This window comes from Leptopilina heterotoma, unplaced genomic scaffold (genome assembly GCF_015476425.1).
Source record: "Leptopilina heterotoma isolate Lh14 unplaced genomic scaffold, ASM1547642v1 Lhet_44, whole genome shotgun sequence".
Classification (NCBI taxonomy): domain Eukaryota; kingdom Metazoa; phylum Arthropoda; class Insecta; order Hymenoptera; family Figitidae; genus Leptopilina; species Leptopilina heterotoma.
In genome coordinates this window covers 3,576,010-3,598,517 of record NW_025111084.1, presented here as the reverse complement: position 1 = coordinate 3,598,517, position 22,508 = coordinate 3,576,010, and the positions used below count along the sequence as shown (strand labels likewise).

Genomic DNA, 22,508 nt, shown 5'->3' with positions numbered 1-22,508 from the left:
ATATGAAATCGTTAATTTTATAGTGATATAGACAAATTAGAAATTTTAATTTGAATAATTCTCTATAAATTTACACGAAGATAAAAAAATTTATTTGATTTAAACAAACGATTATTTGTATAGATTATTAAATAATTATGTATTTGTATCAAATAAATATTTACTTGTATCAAAAAAATATTACTTGTTTCAAAAGAATATTAAAATTTTGATCTTTATTCGTAAATAGACAACTAATCGATTATTTACATCAAAAAATATTTTTTTGTCAGTGTAGTAAAATCAAACATAACTGTAAAATTTTCTTTAATTAATGAAATGAATATTTATATTTTTACGCTTTTTATTTGTGCTTTGATGGTATCGTTGAATCTCGTTATAATTTATCGGACTGAATTAATTTTTAAATGTTTCGTAAAAAAAATTTCTTGCAGGAAAAAATTTGAATTAATTTTTACTATACTTGAAACTCTAAAAATTTAGTGACATATTTTCATCACTAAAAGCCCAAAATAAATAGTTTTTGATTCCGAGCGTCGACGCTAACTTCAGGGACAGCAATGACTTCTCGTCTAACTAAATGGTAGTTAAAGTTAATCATTTCTCACAGTGTAAAATGTTTTTTAACACATAAATCCAAGTCTCTAATTGTCGATTTTTTTCCATTATTCTTGATATATTGGAGTTATAAGATTGATTTAGTTGAAAACAAGTTAGTAAATCATTCTGGAGTTAGCATATATATATGCATAGTTTTCCTTTCCCCCGCACGTTTTATAGTCTTACATGCAGATATAAATTTGTCTTTCTCTTTGTCCTACGACCTACAGGACATTCCATGATCAATAATCGATCGAGGGCAATAGTTGTGAGTCATGCGACACACAACTCCCTGTGTGAGCAATTTTTTTTTCTCCTTTGTCAATCAATTTTATGGTTTGTGAATATTTATACAACTGCAAAAAATTGATCACACTTTTATTGCAAATTCACTTAAAAGAGTTGAATGAACACTCATCTTATAATTAATTTGATAGTAAAAAATCAGTCACTGATTCAAATATAGTACGTAAATAAATTTAAAAAAAATTATCGAATTAATAGAAATTTTAGGAAATTCAACTGATAGTAATTAAATTTGTTAAAGAATTTCAAAAACTTTTTAAAAAATCGAATTTTCAAAGTATTATAATTTAATAATTGATAAATAGTTGAATTTTATAAAGATTCACATTCTAATGTATTCATGTTTCTTAGTGCGAAGATTAATAATTAAAATTTTTATTAGTTATTTAAAAAGAAAATAATCAATTAAAATTTTTTAATAAAATTGAATTTTCGCAAAGTTTTTTTGAAAATTCAGAAAAATAAGATTTTTGAAATTTTTCAATTCTATTGTTTTAAGATAATTGAATTTGTTTAAACAAATAATTGAAAATTTTTTAAATAATAGAAATTTCTTTCAATTCTATTAAAAATAATTAAATTCTTTTGAAGAATTTTATTTAAATTTTTCGAAAATAATCAAGGGAAGTTAGTCACCGTGATTATAATTTTATTTTTAAAAATTTTTTCGTAATATATTAAATTATTTTCATAAATAGTAAAACTCATTGCAGAATTTCAATTATTTTTAATACAATTTTAATCGAATTCCTCAAAATTTAATTATTCTTAAAAATTTTATTATTAATATCCTCGAAAGAATTCAATTATTTCTAGAAACTGTAAAAAAAATTCTTCTCACGAATTCAATTATTCCCATAAATAGCAAAATTTTTCAAATTTACTAAATTCATTTGAATATTATTTTAAAAAACAATTCTTCACAAGAATTCAATTACTTTCATAAATTTCCATAAAATTCTTCGTAGAAATTCAATTATATTTAAAAATTTTTTTAAATTCTTCTCAAAATTTTAATTATCATTATAAATAATTAAATTGTTCTCCATGGAACAATTCAATTATTTTCATAAATAATAACATTCTTTGGAAGGATTCAATTACTTTTATAAATAGTAACATTCTTTGCATAAATTCAATTAGTAAATCAATACATTTTAATAAAATTGAATTAATCAAATTTTCAATTATAATTATAAACAGACAAGATTATTTTAAAAAATTGAAAAAATTCTTTGTTTAATTAAATTATTTTCCAATTTTTTTAATTAAAATTATTAAATAAACATTATTTTCAAAAAATTTAAAGAAACTCGTCAAAAGAATTTAATTATTCGTAAAAACTCTAATAAAAATTTTGGAAGCCATTTGCAGATTTATTTATGTTCGAAATCAAATTAATTTAAATTTGATGAGAAAAAAAACGGGAAAAATTAGGACAAAGCCGTCAAATAACCTGGAATTTTGTTGAACGAAAATAGTAGACTTGAACACTCTTCTTAATTTTGTTTTTCGTTTGTAAATTATGTCCAAGATATATAAGGATATGAGAACATGAAAATTATAGTATTAATTAGTAGTTATTAAAAGTAGGTGAAAACTAACAGTAATGCTTTAATTAGCATAAATTATGAAAAAAAAGCTAACGAGAAATTTTAATCTAAGTAGCATATCAAAAATAAAAAAATTCTTTTTTCCCTTCCTTCCTTTTTTTTTGGTTTATATTAATATGACTCATGATTTTCTGAGAAACTGCGCTGAATAAGAGATGAGGGACTTGTAAATTAGACAGGAGGAAACGCCAAGTTATCGTGTTTGCCTTCGGGTTATAATACTATATACGAAATGTCTAAAATTGAATTTGATATTCAATTTTCAGTGAGAGAGAAAGAAAGAGAGACAAATCGAACGTCGTCGAATAATATCAACGGAAGGTCGAGAGACGACGCTCTTCGTGTTTTATCTGCGCGAGAGCAGAAAGTACAGTTACTTATACTGCCATATAGAAGCATTCGTTACGTTAAGTCGGGTCAGGATAGTGCGCGATACGTCTAGTGGGTCTTTGGATGTTGAAAAAAGCCTTTCGGTCCCAGAAAGGGAGTAGAAAATAATCGTGTGCACTCTCGTGACAAAGGAGGTCTTCACCTCTGGGGCTTATAAAGTCGAGTACTGCCAATAACCTCACAATATCTGAATGCTGCTGCTGAACGGATTTTTCATATTAGCGGCATTTAGTTGGATTTTGTACTGATTTTATATTTGTGCTGCTGTTTTTTTCTAGAATCCCTATTTTTCTACCAACATTTGTTAGCCTTCTTATTCTACTGCTAGTATTTTTTCTCCTACTACTACACTGAAAAAAAATTTATTTGATTCAAATAACCGATTAACTATAAATTAAATATTTACTTGAATCAAATAATATTTATTGGAGTCAATTAAATGGTATTTGAACCAATAATTTCAGTATTTGAAGCAAGTACCATTTAATTGACTCGAATAAATATTTTATTTGATTTGTCACACACCGATTTCAAATTATGAAAAGTAAATCATCTGACTCCGTCACCTTGAAACATGTTTCGAGCCAGAACAAAAAATCTAGAAACGAATAGAAAAGGTTATGGATTGAAAATAGCAAAAGGACACACGATTGAAGAGTTGAAAAGATGGTATAAAATCAAGTGGAGTGTGATTAGGTGGGGTCCTCTCCGTGCGTTGGGAAAGGTTCATTAATATTCATAAGTCACCTATTCCTATCCGCATCTCAAGGCTCTCCTAGAAGCGGTCAAGTAAACCGCAAGTCTATCTTCTCTCTGTTTGAGGGTGTTATAATGGAAAATGGGTATATTCTCTCTCATTTTGCATACGTGTGCACACAATACACATGTATATTCACGCGTCCATAGAAACTCTAACTTGATAAGATCGCCAAAGAAACTTGCGCAACAGGCCGATTACGGGAGCGGGTTTGCGGCACAAACACTAGAGAGAAAAAGCCAGGTTGCTTTTTTTTGCACACACACACACATACACACACTCAGTTGCATATGCACTTAGAGTATGAATCAGCTTTCACGATAAGGTTACTACTAATAACTAGGATTGACTTTTTTATTAGTGGATGAACATCTTGCGCCTGCAAGACGTTCATTTTACTAATAAAACAGTCAATCAGTGAGTAATTAAGATAAATTGGAATTTAATCAAAAATAGTGAAAGTAGAGGATGAGTGTGAAAATTCTAGGATTGTATTCTAGCCTCCTGAGGGGTAAAATCGCATTTTTTTTCTTCTTTTCCCTCTCTTATACCCTCTTACCAAGACAGGGGTGGCAAAAAATTAAATTTTGTTATTCCCTGAATTTTCCCTGATTTCCAGACTTTCCTGAATGATTTTATCTTTTTCCCTGACCCTGAAGAATATTCAAACCTTCTGAAATTCAATAACGTATGAAAAAATTACTATAAAACATAAAGAAATCGATCAATTTAAGATGACAGAGTGATAAAATCATTATTTTATACCATAAGAATATTGTACCAATAAATTCAAATTTTTAAAGATTTTAATCTAAACCCTTTTCGAAATTCAATTATTTCTAAAAATTCACGCTATAATGATTTTAATATTCAATTATAATTTAAAATTTTAAGTGAAATTCATTTTTTAATGAATTCTTATTAGCAAATTTTTCGAGAATTCAATTATTTAATCTTGTGAAGAATTTTATTCAATTTTTTTTAAATAATTGTATTTCTCAGAATTTATTAAAACTTTTTGAAAATAATTAAATTCCATTCAATTGCAATTTTTTTTAACTAAAGCTTGTAAAGAATTTTGTCAAAATTTTTTTAAATAATGAATTCCTATGGAATTGTTATTAAATTGTTGGTTTAAATAATTGGATTCTTTGGGAAAATTTTATTAAAATAGTAGATAATATTAAAAATAATTGAAATGAGGAAAATTTTGATAATATAATTGAAATTTTGCCAAGAATTTTATTAAATTTTTTGGAAATAATTAAATTTCGGAGAACAATTTTATGATTTATAAAGATAATTGAAACTTTGACGAGAATTTAAAAAAATTTTTGAACATAATTGAATTTAAGCGAAAGAAGTTTATCACTTTTCAAAATAATTCAATTTCCGTAATGAGTGTTCTTAAAATTCCTATTTAAAATTTTAAATTCATTAAAAATTGATATTTTCTAAAATTTCAAATTGAATCCTTTGAAGTTAATCTATTTATGAAGATTGTAAACGCAACTCTTTTGAAATACAATTTATTTTGAAATTTTTAAGTAAAATTATTTATTAATAATTTAATTTATAATTAATAATAAATAATTAATAATTTAATTTTAATTTTTAAATAATTTTATGATAGTTCTTCAAGAATTAAGTTATTTAAACAGAAATTATTGTCAGAAATAGAAAAAATTGAAGGTTTTGTATTAGAATCCTTGACAATTTTTATAGTTAATGAGAAAAACAAAAAAGACACAAAAATTACGAATTTTCTTATAAATTCTAAAAATTTAATATTTTCCAGTACTTTTATTAAAAATCCCTGACTTTTCCCTGCGATTTCTCTGACCAATTCTAATTTCCCTGACTTTCCTGACCTGTGGCAACCCTGCAAGAGGTAAGAGGGTAAGATCTTGGTAAAAGGGTAAGAGATAGGTTGCCTCTTGGTAGGAGATAAAAAAGTTTGAGGCTAGTGATCAAAAGCAGATTCATCAAAGCTAATCGGAAGTAATTCAGACCCTGAGGTGTTTTATTGCATTTGAGGTGAGAATTTCCAAAAGAAGCTAGGCGATTGTTGATCTAGTTAAAAACCGAAAAGTGTCAGCACGCGCAATTCTGTATTTACAATCATTACCAATAGGATTACCGTAATCGGTTGATACCGCTAGACTCTATACCGCCCCGTCAATTCGTTCCCGTTTCCTTTTCTCTCTAAAGGAATGAGCGATTTTCCTTGTACCCCCTTTGCCTGCCCAACACCTTCATTAAAGTACCCCTCCTCCAATTCTTTTATCCAACTACTGCTGGCCAATTACTTTCCCGCCTGGGAACGCAGTCTTTTTGGTCTCTCTGTGTGTGTGTGTGTGTGTGTGTGTGTGTGTGTGTGTGTGTAAGAAGAAGGGAGGGAATGAGAGGAATAAAGAAAGGAAAGAAAGATGAGAACATGCATGTATGTATGTATATAAGAGATGAGGAGTAAGAGACCGGTGAGAGAAGAGCTGAGAGGAGACGAGTAGACGAGACGAGTCGAGAAAGAATACATATAAAAAAGTGAAGGACCTGAAGCGAGGTGAGGCTTTGAGTTAAGGAGAGAGGGATATAGTTGAGGGTAGGGTTCGCGACAGTGCTTCTCAGCTCATGCCATGAAATCTAAGCCAGGTCATTGATATGACTTACAGTGGTAAATAATATTCTATTGAGAAACACGGAACTTGGACAAAAGATCTCGTGGGACTTCCTATTCCTTCCATGTGCAGGTTGTGAATTGAAATTCTAGACAGATTGGGCATTTTTGATGAATCAAGGTCGCTGGAAGGTCAACCGACCAGATTTTTCAAAGAAAGCTAATCCTTTCTTTTCAGAATCCTTAAGAAACGAAAAGTTTTGGAACATTTTGAACTATTTTTTAGGTTATATTCCCAAAAATTACCACGTGCTATCACTGCAAAAAAGAGGTGTCTTATTTTGAGATATTTTTAGTGTCTAAGACACTAAAAACGTCTCAAAATAAGACACCTCTTTTTGAAGAGTGTCAATCATATAATAATGCTGCAAGAAAGTGGCTTTTTGTGTCTTAGAAAAAGAAGATTTCGTATCAATTTGGTTTGTTTCTTTCTTTATGGTGTGAGTCATCTTCTCTCTTTCACTATGGGAAATTATAATTCAAGCGAGAGAGCATCCTCAAGTATATATGTGATTTTACATTAAAACTTGATTTTCAAGGCCTTTGGCAATAGTTCTTAATCCCAACGGAGGTTGATTAACTTGTTTCAGGCACACCTTAGTGTTTTTAAGCCTGCTAGTAAAACCCCAAGAGCAAAACTCGTTAAATCCACTTCCGCTAGTTTCTGAATACATTTACTTTAAATGAACACCCTATTTTGAATAAATGTTGAACAGGATTTCACTTTATTGGTGTCGTTAAAGAGTGACTTTTTTTTCACGTGTACGTGAAATCAGAGTATATTCTCATCCGTAGATGATCATCTGACAAATGAGCCATCATTTTGTAATGCTTAAAAATGCTAATTTGTACGGTAAAATTTTGAACCAAATGACCGATTTTGCCAAACCAATTAGATTTTTTAGCAGGACACAATTTTTGTAAATTTTGTTGCTAAAAGTTTAGGTACTATTAGGGTTTGTACAATAATTAGTTTCCTAATTATTCATTCACTTGTTATAGTAAATATGCTGGATGAATTTCTTAAAAATGCTGCGTTGAAGAAATCAATCATTTAGTTCAGTTTAATCATCTTATTTTTTTCTAGAATATTGCTGTAGCATAAAAATATTTAGATGGTGTTTTGAATTATTGCAGGTTTAGGTACCATTAGGGTTAATTTTAGCCCAGTTGTTAGTATCCCAATCAACCATTCACTTGTTTCCGTAAAATAATCTTCCGTAAATATTGACAAATTAAGGTAATAGTTCTCAATTGCAAGTTTAGTTACTGTTGGGGTTAATTTTAATTCAGTAATTAATTTAAATATGCAATCGCAAGTTGGTAAATCTTCGGCTTGATGCGGAATATTTCATTCAGAAATGTGCATCTTTTGAAGAAATTAAGTTGCTTGTTCTGTAATATTGATGTAGTGTTTGGAATATTGCTGAAAGTTTAGATGATTTCAGAAGTAATTATAATCCAGTAATTAGTGCTTAAGAAGTTCGTTCTTCTAAATTGTTGCTGCACTAATAAAATACTGAGGCAGTGTTTTGAATAAAACTGAAAATTCAAATGATGTCAGGTTCGATGTTAATCGAGTAATTAGTGCCCTAATCCAATAAGTTGGTAAATCTTTATGCTGAATAAATTTTTGAAAAATCTACATTTCTATGAAACACAGAAACTATTTCAGTTCAATTCATTTAATATTCATTAATCCTAAACATAATATCCATTATAATGTAATAATTTAAAAAATCTTGTGCAATTTTTGAGGAATTTAAACAGAAATTCTCAAGTGACAATTTTCGGAATATTTCTCATTTCCTGTTGTGTAAAATCCAAGAAGAGGATTGATGTCACAATAAACAAGTTTCTTGTAATATTCGCTGATGAAATTTTATTAATATTTCTTATCAAAAGAACCATGGACTGAATTGCTGTATTATACAAATAAATATTTTCTTATCGGTTTGCGCATTGATATTCCTTCACATAAGTCTAGACACTAGAGAGTGTTAAACAATTTTTAAACACGAGATCCTTTTTTGGTTGTGCAATCCAATTTTGCATATACCAGTTGTTTGCATGTTTAATTTGCTGATTTTGTGTCCTTAATAATGTTTTCTAAACAAATGAGTGTCTTATGCAATGCATAGAATGGAATAGTTTAGTAACCTTTCTCGACTAATCCGTGTTGTAAAGAATGTCAGGTATATCAGGGTTGAATGGTATTTGATCTTGTTTTTATCGTCCTTTGCCAATGAGTGTATGTTGGGGTTTATGATGGTTATGTATGCGGCCCTGATGGTTGAGAAACACTGATATAGAATAGTAGTTCTGGAAGGGATAGACGACGATAGAGACGCAAGGAAAGGCTCAAGGCCGGTCGCGCTGTCAAGCCAGAAAGCCTGCGCGCCGAAATATCAACAAGCCTTCCTAATACACGTTGCCTCGTTGAGTTTTTTCTTCTTCTATTTCTTATTAGCATATTATTACCTTCGCCGTTTCTGTGAAATAGTTTCATTCATATGGTTACTGGTTAATACCAGATTGTTCAATTCATTTAGATGAGAGGGAGAGGTTAAGTATCCTTTAGGGACAGGTGGCTGAGAAAAATAGCAACCGTTAACATTGTGACAGACACTTCGCGAAAGGCGAGCAAGTCAGCGGTTACGAAACTTGACGCTGCAAAAACGCTAAAGAAACAGAGAGACAGGCGATAAAGAGAAGGACAGTAAGAAGGGTGAGAGGCGGAAAGGGACTGAAAGAAAGCACCCATGTAGGAAGAAGAAGGTGCACATCAGTTCTCAGGTGCCGACACATTCACATTTCGGCATTCTCAATTTTTTCCCCTTCTACAATTCTTTAATCCTTCTTTTTTTTAACCTCTTTTTTATACATTCTTGTAAGGCATGCGAATTCCTAACCTAATGTTTGGATGATTGTTTTTTTAATAACTCACCTCATGCCGTTGTTGATTTTTTCTTGTAAACAAAAGCACTAGACACAAATATAATAATGATGATGATGATAAAATCCTAAAAGGTTACTCTGCTTCTTGCTCTCCTCGAGGTTTTTCGATATGAGACTCGCAAACACACACGACACACGGCACTTTCACGTCCGCACTGGTTCTCAGTCCCTGTTGCTGCTGGTAGTACGTAGGTAACAGGTAAACCAGATGTAGACCTCAAAACGGCACACCTCGTTATGTTACAACGAGTTACAAGCCTTCGTGTTACTGCGGCTACCTCTCGGACTCGCCGTGTTGCGCTCCAGCAACACTCCACTCCGTCACGAGCTCAAACTGCTGGTTCTTGGCTGACTGTGGTTGCACGGAAAAATTTGATACAGTGCATAGCCACCAGAGGGACTGTCTGTCACATGCAGGGCCGTCTCTTCAAATTTCAAGACTGTTGTTGTATTTACAGAAACGGTGTATTCAACCTTTGGATTTTATTTATTGTTTGCTAATAGGTTCAGCAGTACCATTTTCAAAAGAATGGTCCTTCTTCAAATCGATTTATTAAATTCTTATTCTTTTAAGAAGTGATAAGTAATTCTTGAAGAGATGATAAATAACAAATATTTTGCTGATTTCTTAAATTTAATCGAATGTACCAGATCAGTTTTTTAAGGATATCAAATTGAGACAAAAAGTGTTGCTTTGCCAAAATTTTGATTCGTTTTTTGTCTCAATTTGATATCGTTAGAAAAGCTGTGAGATAGTACAACTTGTACTAAATTTTGGGCCAATGCAGATTGTTGATAAATGGCAGTAATGACGAATGCTACGGCAATTATGACTGATTGTACCATATTGTTTTGGTCTATACCCAACTGTATGGCAAAAACAACCAATAGTGAGGAAACAATTAGAAAACTTATGATTTTAAGAATTGGAATGTTACCTTAGTAACCTTAGCGTATCGTAGTATAAACAAATCAAGTTCTTTTAATTTTAGTGTTAGTTTAAACAATTCTAGAATGTACAAATACTAGAACAATACCCCTATAGCATCTAAATTTCCAGCAACATTGACAAGGATGCCACAGGTCAGGGAAAAGTCAGGGATTTTTATTAAAAGTACTGGAAAATATTAAATTTTTAGAATTTATAAGAAAATACGGAATTTTTGTGTTTTTTTGTTTGCCTCATAAACTATGATATTGTCAAGAATTCTAATACAAAAACTTTAATTTTTTTCTATTTCTGACAATAATTTCTTATTAAACAATTTAATACTTGAAGAACTATCATAAAATTATTACTTATAAATTATTTAATGAATAATTTTACTTAAAAATTTCAAAATTAATTGGATTTCAAAAGAGTTGCGTTTACAATCTTCATAAATAGATGAACTTCAAAGGATGCAATTGAAATAATTTTAGAAAATATCAATTTTTTATGAATTTAAAATTTTAAATAGGAATTTCAAGAACAACTGATTACAGAAATTCAATTATTTACAAAGTGATAAACTTCTTCGCTTAAATTCAATTCTGTTAAAAAATTATTAAAAATTCTCGTCAGAAAAGAGAGAAAGAAAGAGAGAGAAAAGGAATTAGGAAGGAACTATTTTTAAAAAAGCCCATAAAGGGTTATTTAATAATTTTTACAAACCGTTTTTTCAAAAAGATGAACGCTATTTATTATTTCATATTATTAGATAACTGAATTTACAATTTTTATTACAAAAAGACAAATTTTCTTATTTATTCAAATGATCTTGAACGATAAGGTAGATTTCTCCAGAAACGACAGTCAATTACAGAAAAATTCATAGATAATCAATAATTTACCACGTTTTTGTTTCCATAAACAAAAAATTGAAAAATTATTCTTAAATTACAAAAAAATTATCTTTACAAAGAAGAGAATGTATTTTCGTAAACGAAAGATCTTCAGTTGCGATAATTTATTTTTGTAGGAATATAAATCTTATCTACAGTCGATAAATAGATTATTACTTTACATTAGATTCTGTGACTATCATAAATATATTTACTATATTTTTCTGTTTTTTTTTTTAAATAACTCTTTGACATTGAATGCCTTAATGAATATAATTTCCTAGGAAATTTATTTTCTTTTATACTATATATTTTGAGTGACAATTTGCATTTTCTTTGTTTTTGTCAAACAAAAATGAGAATATGACAATTTTTGCAACATTTTATTATAATAATTATTTGATTTTCATTTTTTTTCAAATGATTGATTTACAATAAATAGGGAATCTTAGCTTAAAATTTATTTTTTAAATAATTAACATTGTCGTTATCTGCATTTGAAAAAGTTGTGTTATATATCGATCCGCGCACGTTGACCTCATAATGTTTCACTTGCCTCTGCAGTGTGCCTATATGCACCTGCAACTACATTTTTCCACATTATGAACCAGATTTGTAAATTTTAATTTATAATTCATGTGTTCTTATTGTTTTCCTTATTAATTTTTTATCATTTCTAACACAACTCTTACCTATACTGCATTGACATAATTTTTCTTTTCACAACACATTTTGATTGTTTTGCTTTTGAATTAATTATTTGTTTGTCATTTATTTCCGGTGTTTAAATTCTTTGTGTTCATTTTTTTGTGGTATTTGTTGTTTTTTTCCTTTACTTTTTTTCTTTTTCTGTAACTTATTTTGTGGTATTTTTTTTTTGTTTGCAATAAATTAATTATATTATGGGAATAATTTGCTGCCGTACAATAAATATAGCTTAGTTTTTTTGCCATTCGTGTTTTTTTTATCGTATAGATTATTTATGTACCTATAATCAAATATTGACTTTTTTTCAACTTAACGGTGAATATTTGCGAATTGAAATTCCGTTAATTTATAATTAGTTTCAAGAGTAGTAGATTTGTTTTTTATTCTTTGGCATAAACGGACAGTGATGAAATATTAAAATACAATTCTTGATTATTCTCTTAATTATTTACTCGAGGAACTGGAGATAGATGTTCCTAAACTAGGAGTTGGACTACTGCTGCAGGATCTGCTTAGGGATCTATGCGGTTCTGCACTGAGGAAATTTCTATCATTTGTTGTCGGTGGTTTGTCATTTGGCTCTGCAGGACTTGCACATCTTCGTTCACTGCAACTGGTGACTGATGTTCTCGATAGGGTTTGTAGTGGAATGCGATAGATCCTCATTGGTTTGCTGTCACCCTGAGAACCTGTTTTTAAACAAAATTGCACTTATTAATACAGGGAATTCAGGGAAAAGTCAGGGAAATTAGAATTGGTTAGGAAAATCAGGGAAAAGTCAGGGATTTTCATTAAAAGTACTGGAAAATATTAAATTTTTAGAATACATAAGAAAATTCAGAATTTTTGGTGTCTTTTTTGTTTGTCTCATAAGCTATGAAATTGACAAGAATCCTTATACAAATCCTTCAATTTTTTCTATTTCTGACAATAATTTCTTTTTAAATAACATAATTTTTGAAGAACTATCACAAAATTTAAATTTTTTTAAATTCTCGTCAAAATTTAAATTATTTTTATAAATAATAAAATTCTTCACCAAAATTCAATTATTTTCAAAAAATTTTTTAATGAAATTTCTCCATGAAATTTAATTTTTTTGAAAAACTTTTAAAAAATTCTGAGAAATTCAATTATTTAAAAAAATTTGAATACAATTATTATTTAAAAGAAATTACTTATTTTCATAAATAATAATATTTTTCTACGGAATTCAATTGTTTAAAAAAATGTTTAATAAAATTCGTTGCCAGAATTCATTTATTTTCATAAATAACAAAACTTATCGCAGAATTCAAATTATTTCTTATACAATTTGAAAAAAACTGATAGAAAATTGCATTTATTTCTAAAATTTCTTTTTAAATTCGTCGAAAGAATTAAATTATTTTTAAAAATTTTGATAAAATTCTTTATAAAAATTCAATTTTAAGAAATTTCAATTATTTAATAAATTATTTATCTTTCTATTTAAATAATTGGATTCAATTATTTTAAAAACAATTTTAATAAATATCAGAATTCAATTATTTTTATAAAATTTTGATAAATTTCTTTATAGAATTTTAATTATTTTTTACTTTACGTTCTTACGTAGTTCAATTATTTTAAATAAAATTTCTCGAAAGAATTCAATTGTTCTTAAAATTTTTGATGTATTTCTTATAAAAATTTCAATGATTTTTCCAATAAAATTACTCAAAAGAATTCAATTGTTATTAAAAATTTTTATAAATTTCTTGTCAGAATTTGAGTTATTTTTCTTTGCAAGAAATCAATTATTTTTAAATTTTCGCTTGAAATTCTTTTGAAATTATTTTAATTTTGTAATATATATTTAATTGATTATTAAAAATAATTGATATAGAGAAGAATTTTAGTTAAAAACTTTAAAATAAATAATAGAATTTTGGAGATGTTGCAAATAATAACATTTTTTTTAGAAATAATTGTATTTTGAGAAGAATTGAAATAAAAATGATTTGAAATTCTGAATCATTCATACTTTTAATTAATAATTCTAGGGAATTAATTTCTTTGAGTAATTTTAATTCACATTTTTTAAAAATTATTTTTATATATTTAATTGATCAATTTTTAAACAATCGAAATTTCGTTTAACTGAATTGTAAAGTAACTTTTTCAAAAATTATTGAAAATAATTGATTTAAAAAAGAATTTTAGTTAAAAATTCTAGAAAATACCTAGTAATTGAATTGAAATGATGAAAATAAATTCGAACAAGTTACATTAAGAATATTCTTATAATATATAATATTGATTTATTACCCGGTCATCTTTAATTATTATAAAACATAGAGAAATCGATTACTCGGAGTCGAAGACTCGGAGTGATTGATTTCTTTATGTTTTATAATAATATTCTCATACTTTATTGAATTTCAAAAGGTTTAAATATTCTTCAGGATCAGGAAAAAAGTGAACTTTTGTTTTATTCTCTTTGCTGCAGGAATAAGAGTTCCTCTATTGAAGGCATAATTCAGAATTAAAAATTAAGAATATTCATAAATTAGAATTCTTTATGAAATGCAATTTTCCTTACTTTGAAAACTGTTTTGTGACGATGGTGGACTGTTGCTTCGTTCCTCCTTCTCTGTTTTCGTGTCCAATCGAATTTTCTCACATTTTGAGGTCAAAAATTCAGGAGCTGTTGTCGCGAAGAAAATATCACGCTTCGAAGATATTAAACACAAATTTGGCATTGCAATAGTGTGAACCAAATTTCCATTTATTATCAAACGAATTTCCATGATATCAGCAGTAAAGGCAATCACATAGGGGAAGGCACAAGCTGAAAAGCCATTTAATTGTTAAAATTCATATTTGAAATCAATTATTCCTAATGGGATTAAATGCAGAATTTCTCTCATACCAACAGTTACAGGCACGGAGTTCCAATTGAAGTCAAACTCCGTTGGAGATGCATTTTCTTCGGTTAATTTTTGAAAGTGACACGTATCTGAAAATGAATTAGATTATTTATTTATTTATATTATTTGTTTTCATTACTTGTTCTTATTATTTGTTTTGTCTGTGTGTGTGAGTGGTTTTTTGAAAAAGGTCAGTTTTTTTATTGATCGTTTCGAAAATATGAGACCTACTGTTGTAGCATAATAAAACTTCCGGCTCTTCATCCTCACAAAGATCTAGAGCAGCAATCAAATGAGGCTTGACACTTCCCTCGAGATGGAGGATTCTCGATGTGCCATTCGCCGAAATTAGCTCGAAACTATGCCGTAAACCGCAGCAAAGTACCCATTCATTTCCAAGTTCTGAGCTTTCAATAATAGTCACTAAGGAGGGCTGTTCACTGGCATTCAATTCCTTTAAAAGAAGAAAACCATCGACGGTATCAGTGTCTGCTGATGCACACCACGTCGTCCATGCTGCATTGTGTTTCCACTGGAGGACAGTTAATCTCCTTCCAACTGCAATACACTAGCAAAAATAATTTCATCTTTAGCTTCTAAATTATTGACTACAGAAACATTTATTTCTCACACAAACTTTTAATTATTTTCAAAAAATAATAATTTTTCTGACAACCCTGTAATAATAGAAATGCAAATTGTAGAAATAATAGGAATAGTGTACCATTCTGAGATGAGAACCTCCGGGTCTAGTGATACTGTATAAATTACAACCCCTTGTACGTTCTAATTTTCTTTCCTTAACTTGAGAACGATTCTTGGCTGCTGGCGTCTTTGAAGTTGGTCCTGGACTTGATAAATGAGCAGAATTCTCAAGATTATCGTCTTCCTCATCATCGTCATTGAGATCCATACTCGCCAAGAGATCTCCTTCCAGTTCACTTAATCGAAATACATGGACGTTGCTCTCCTTACCTTTGTCTCCAGCTCGAAACAAAAGGATTCCGTGCTGCTCAACTACATCCAACTGTTTGATTTGCACCGATTTGTCAAAGAGAAGACGATGAGAAATGCCGTCTAGAAAAAAGGAAAAAAGAAAAAAAAGAAATAGTACAAAGACAATTGAAAAAAATAGTATTGCCATTAGAGGAAGGGAATCGATATTTTATATTTAGGATTATACCAAATGAAAAGTAAACTTTCAAAGATTGGTAAATAATGTTTGGTATTTTAGATGCAATTATAAGGGTATCATTTATCGTGGAATGTGTACTTATCCTATAATGTGTATTTAGCCTGTATTATTTCGTATATTATCGTATGAATTATTTATACCTACACTCGATTATAGTGTGTCCTTATTTTATCAATTTTTCTATCTAATTTTATTTGTTCTATTTTTACTTTCTTATTCCTCTTTTTCTAAGAATGCAGTGTCTTTATTTCAGTTTGTCCCAGTTTTTCGATAAGTTCAGCATCTCATTTTGTGTTGTGCCCTAATTTTTTTACCATTCGAGACCCTTTTTTATCGTTTGCTTTAGTACAATTTTCGGAATTTTAATTATCTATACTGCAATTATGCTATAATAATTATAATTCAAGGTTGCCACAGGTCAGGGAAGTCAGGAAAAGTCAGGGAAATTAGAATTGGTCAGGAAGATCAGGGAAAAGTCAGGGCTTTTTTTAATGAAAAATATAAAATTTTTAGAATTTATAAGAAATCTCGAAATTTTTGTTTCTTTTTTATTTGCCTCATAAACTATGAAATTGCCAAGAATTCCAATACAAAACCTTCAATTTTTTCTATTTCTAACAATAATTTGTTTTTAAATAATTTAATTCTTGAAGAACTATTATAAAATTATTACTTATAAATTACACAGGTCAACAAAAAAAGACTTACTTTTTTTTTATGAGATAGCGGAATGGTTTCCTATGTATTTTTGGACGCTGAACACGATCCCGACTTCCAAATTTGCCCATCACGTCAGGATTTTGAGAAAAGTGGGGGTAAAGACCCCAAAAACGCTTTTTTGAGGATTTTCAACATTTCTTTTCTCTTTAACCTGACGTGCTAGAGACTTCCACAAGGTCTTAAATTAAAGCTTGTAATGTGCACTACAAGACAAATATCCATAACATAAAAAAAAATTAAAATTTTTTTCAAAAAATGGGGTTGAAGACACCAAAAATTTGTGTTTTTGGATTGCTTTAATAGACTTCTTGCAATCGCTTGGATTCGCTTGAAAATGGGTACTTGGGGTTTTTGGGGTCGCTGATTACGAATCCAATATTTGTTTGCAAAAATTTAAAACGGCGAAACCAAGATGGCAGATGTAAAAATTAAGAATTGCTTGGATTCGCTTGAAAATTGTTATTTCAGGGTTTTTGGGGTCGCTGATTACGAATCCGCCATTTTTAATTTTTGCAAACTAATATCGGATTCGTAATCAGTGACCCCAAAAACCCCAAGTAACCATTTTCATGCGAATCCAAGCAATTGCAAAAAGTCTATTAAAGCAATCCAAAAACACAAATTTTTGGTGTCTTCAATCCCATTTTTTGAAAAAAATTTTTATTTTTTTTTATTTTATGGATATTGGTCTTTTAGTGCACATTATAAGCTTTAATTTAAGACCTTGTGGAAGTCTCTAGCACGTCAGGTTAAAGAGAAAATAAATGTTGAAAATCCTCAAAAAAGCGTTTTTGGGGTCTTTACCCCCACTTTTCTCAAAATCCTGACGTGATGGGCAATTTTGGAAGTCGGGATCGTGTTCAGCGTCCAAAAATACATAGGAAACCATTCCGCTATCTCATAAAAAAAAGTAAGTCTTTTTTTGTTGACCTGTGTTATTTAATAAATAATTTTACTTAAAAATTTCAAAATTAATTGAATTTCAAAAGAGTTGCGTTTACAATCTTCATAAATAGATGAACTTCAAAGGTTTCAATTTGAAATTTTAGAAAATATCAATTTTTAATAAATTTAAAATTTTAAATAGCAATTTGAAGAACACTCATTAAGGAAATTCAATTATTTTCAAAAGTGATAAACTTCTTCGCTTAAATTAAAATCTGTTCAAAGATTTTTAAAAATTCTTGTCAAAATTTTAATTATCTTTATAAATCATAAAATTCTTCTCCAAAATTTAATTATTTTCAAAAAATTTAATAAAATTCTTGGCATAATTTCAATTATCAAAAATTTTCCTCATTTCAATTATTTTTAATATCTACTATTTTAATAAAATTTTCCAAAAGAATTTCGAAAAAATTAAATAAACAACTTTTAAAAATTCTATAATTTAAAAAATTTGGACAAATTTCTTTAATTATTTTTTCAATTATTTAAGAAATTTTAATAAAATTCTTTCCAAGAATTCAATTCTTTTCCAAAATAAATTTTTTCACAGGAATTCAATTATTTAAAAAAAATTTAATAAAATTCTTCAAAGCAATTCAATTATTTAAGATATTTTAATAAAATTCTTCTCAAGAATTCAATTCTTTTCAAAAATCAAAATTTTTCACAGATAATAAAACTTTTACAGCGATTAAATTATTTTCATAAATTACAAATTTCTTTTTAGGAATTTATTTATTTTTATAAATGATAAAACTGATTGCAGAATTTTAATTATTTTTAATACAATTTGAATCTAATTCAATTTTAGGTAACTTTTAATTATTCAATAAATGATTGTTTTAAAAATTTAAATAATTAAATTCTCGTATAATTTTGTAATAAAAAATATATATTTAATTGAAAAATTTCGAATAATCGAAATTTCTCTAAAATTGAATTGTAAACAAATGGATTTGAAAATTCTCATAGAACTTTTTCAAGAATATATAAATTGATTTCAAGAAGAAGTTTAGTTAAAAATTCTAGAAAATAATGATGAAAATAATTTTCGAAAAGGTACGTTATTGAATTTTATAAGGTTTGAATATTCTTCAGGGTCAGGGAAAAATTCAAAATCAGTCAGGAAAAAGTCAGGGAAAAACAAAATTACATTTTTATGGCAACTCTGTAATTGTTGGTTCCTTTTTGTGTGTTAAAAAGATTGTCTAAAAGATAAGCCGAACAATTTTAAGAATAGTTATAATTATTATAATACTATAATTGTAATATATTTATTTTATTTATAATTATTATACTATTAGTTGTAGTATTTCGATAGAAAATTCATGTGTTGACTTTATTGCATCAAGTGCAACTTGTATACTAGAGAGTCAATTTACTTTTTGCATTATTTCAATTCAGATAATCTTTATTTTATCCCAAGAGACAATCTACGTCACAGTTTATGTCTCCCAATACACCGGTTTTATGTGTGTGCGGGTTTCATTTTCTCAAACGCAGATCAATTTAACGTTGTATATCTCTCGTCTCGTAGATTTTTATTTTCATTATGATGATGAACTTTATTGCGGAATATTAGATGCTTTATTCTTTTGCATTTATAAAAACTTGATATAAGCATCCGTTTTGCTAAACTGATTATTTCGAGATCATCATTCTTTTGATTTAATGAATCTTGTTTGGGATTTTGAAAATGCGTTAATTTAGATTGAAATCATTTGAAATATTTTAATTCCTGTAGACAAAATTAATGGGTATTTAAGTATTTACTTTTTAAAAATTATTCTAGTTTTGAATGTAATTAAGAAAGTGTAAAAAAATGGAGTCAAGATTAATTTTTCGTTAGCTACTTTTTTACTATTTTGTTGTGTCTTTAAGTCTGTCTACACATTTTGATACTTTTCCTGTCTTTAAGTCTGTCTATACTTTTTGCTACTTTGTTTAAAATTAATTAGGTATCGAGTACGAAGTCCGTAACTGTCTTCTTCAAGATTGATTTTTGTTTCGTTTCTTTCATTTCCTTCTCTATATATTAATTTTCATCTTCTCCTGGGATTTTATCCTCGAATGAAAAATGTATTAGCGTCAAAATATTTTTCACGTTTCGAGTAAAAGAATAAGAATAACGTTGCTCTACTTTTATAAACATGTAAATATTGCACATATAGGTGATTTACATTTTATGGTCACGAGAATCTTCAGTGAAAGATAAAGTATACATAGAGATATTATTGGAAAAATAGAAGTAAATGCAACTATTGACATGCTTACCCTCTAAAAGGAATGTTCCCGATTCGGTTGCTAGAATAAGTTTACTATCCGACCATATATCACCGCAAATAATCTCGTGTGGAAAGTCGGGATATATACATCTTGGCTCCCATGGTCTTGGTTTTAAAGGACCAACAGTTGCCATTGATGTTGGAGCAAGTCCACGAACGATGGCTTCTAATTTAAGGGCTTGTCCAACACGAACCATTTCAACTGCTCGAGTTTCCTCGCGACGTCGTCCAGGCGTTTCAACAACGTCGGACAATGCTCGACGATTAAGCATACTCTGAAAATAGATAATTGTTTTTTTCTTTTTTTTTTTTTAAAGTTAAATAGTGGATTTTTATACTATTCCCCGTTAGTGTATAGATAATAGAGAGAATAAGAGATAGAAAGAGACTTGACTCTTTTGTTCCTTCTTTTTTTACTTTTGTCAATAGTTTTCTGAAATGTCTGTCCTAGTTTTCTGTTCTAAAGGATTTGGCAACAAATCTAACTAGTTGCTTTTAGTTTTTGCTTGTTTGTTTGTTGTTGTTATTGAATAGTTTGAAACCGCTTCTCCAGTAACTGATTAAATTCTTTTGATAAAAAACAATTGTTTTTCGATTAAAAAGTTTGTTGTAGATAAAATACATTAACAAAATTCACAGTTTCTCTTTCACCACTGGTCAGGAATTTCAGGGAAAAATCAGGTATTTTAAAAGTACTGAAAAAAAATTAATTTTAGAAAATAAGAAAATTCTGCATTTTTGTGTCTTTTTTCTTTCACTCACAAACTATAAAATTACCACAAATTCTAATACAAAACCATCAATTTTGTCTATTTCTGACAATTCAATTACTGTCAGAAATGGAAAAAATTGATGATAATACAATAATTAAATTGTTAGAAATAGAAAAAATTGATGGTTTTGTATCTCTTTAAGAATTATTAAAAATTTATTAAATTTCAATTTTGAATGAATTTTTTTACAAATTTTAAAGAACTTGCTACGAAAAAAAATATAGCAAATAATTTTCCGTCTCTAACAGTTGAAATTTCAGTTTCTAAAAAATTAAGAGCATAAATATCGATGTTTACAACTGACATGCATTAGGTGAAAGAAAAAAATTACTTCGCCTACCAGTAAAAGCATTTTTCTACACTTAAAAGGTCATTTTGTCTGGCGCTATAAAAGTTATTCCCCTAAACAAGTAATGTCCGACACTATAAAAGTTTCTGCTCGAAAAGTGAAGTTTATTTGTTATAGCAACCTTTTTAACTCATTAAGGTCAGTTTTGTCTTTTTCACTATAAATGGAAATACTAAAGCAAGAAGAAATTTTTGATTTAGTACTATTACTTTAATGATAGAGTAAAACAAAATAATAATTGTTGATTTTAAAAAAAATACATTACTTGTAAAACAGAAAGATAAAAACAATAGAGTAGAAAAAAGTAGATAACAAAAATAACTAAATAATAAAGGGTAAAATAACAAAAATGAGTAAACAGAAAGTAGATAACAAAAATTCGTAAAATTATTCGTAAAAATTCTAATAAAAATTTTGGAAGCCATTTGTAGATTTATTTATGTTCGAAATCAAATAAATTTAAATTTGATGAGAAAGAAAAACCGGGAAAAATTAGGACAAAGCCGGGAATTTTTTTGAACGAAAATAGTAGACACCCTGTTATAATAAATTAATAGTGAAAATATTAACAGTAAAAATATTGATAATTATAAAATAGAACAAAATAACAAAATTGAGTAAAGAAAAAGTAGATAACAAAAAGAGGGATAAAAATAAATAAAATAACAAAATCGATTAGACAGTATAATAATAAATAATTGTCAATAATAATAAATATGTAATATAAATATTAAATAAATAATGATAATAATAATAACAAGAATAAATTTGCAAACTCGTACAACATCACAAAATCACGTGTGTGAAAAATGATCGAATTATCCAGCTGTTGATGAAAATCGGAACTTCATCATTATTAAATCATTGGCACAACAGGCAATCTGCTACAAAATTTATTCTCATGTTTGGTAGCATGTGTTTCATTGGAAATATATATAAATATAAAGCAGAAAAGAAATAACAGAATGAAAATTTATTTCATTATCTATTTACTGAATTTTATAATATGTGACCTGGAATGTTAAAAAGGACCTTAGGTCAAAAAAATCGATTTTCAGTTTTTTAGTGATTCTTATAGAAAATGATCTGCTCTTTTCAACGCAATAAAGCCCACACGTCTTGCTTTATTAGTTTTTTTACAATTGCGCTTCAAAGATGGACGCAATTGGCTAAAAAAACGTAGAAAAACATCAGCACAAAAGAAATATATAAAAATACTCGGGGGGTTTTGGGGTCGCTGATTACGAATCTGACATCAGATTTTCAAAATTCAAAATGGCCGATCCAATATGGAAGACAAAAATTTTAAAATTATATAAGTTTGCCTGAAATTCATTTCTTAGGGGTTTTTGGGGTCGCTGATTCAAAATAGTTTTATAACGAAGCAAACAGTAGAAAAACTAACCTTATTATATCATAATAAAAAAAGAATAACGATAGTGATCGTCAATTTTTCGTCAAATTGACGATCACTGGAATTAATTTTAACAAATTTTTTATTTTTAAATTTTTAT

General features: G+C 28.2%; 2 protein-coding genes across 6 annotated transcripts in view; both read right to left on the bottom strand.

Annotated features, from left to right (window-relative positions):
* LOC122507023 (nuclear hormone receptor FTZ-F1 beta) overlaps positions 1-9,648 on the bottom strand; it is a 32,602-nt gene extending 22,954 nt beyond the window's left edge. Inside the window, exon 1 of the mRNA XM_043619518.1 lies at positions 9,291-9,648. The gene's annotated coding sequence lies outside the window, so the exon portion shown is untranslated. The remainder of the gene's footprint in view (positions 1-9,290) is intronic.
* Positions 9,649-11,494: 1,846 nt separating this feature from the next.
* LOC122507021 (GTPase-activating Rap/Ran-GAP domain-like protein 3) overlaps positions 11,495-22,508 on the bottom strand; it is a 58,340-nt gene continuing 47,326 nt past the window's right edge. For all 5 annotated transcript variants that reach the window (XM_043619513.1, XM_043619510.1, XM_043619509.1 and 2 more), the window contains 6 exons: positions 19,862-20,147; positions 15,449-15,801; positions 14,956-15,292; positions 14,727-14,813; positions 14,397-14,645; positions 11,495-12,522 (listed from right to left, as the gene is read on the bottom strand). In XM_043619513.1, the coding sequence (XP_043475448.1) occupies positions 12,278-12,522; positions 14,397-14,645; positions 14,727-14,813; positions 14,956-15,292; positions 15,449-15,801; positions 19,862-20,147 (1,557 nt within the window). In that variant the 3' untranslated portion in view covers positions 11,495-12,277. The remainder of the gene's footprint in view (positions 12,523-14,396; positions 14,646-14,726; positions 14,814-14,955; positions 15,293-15,448; positions 15,802-19,861; positions 20,148-22,508) is intronic.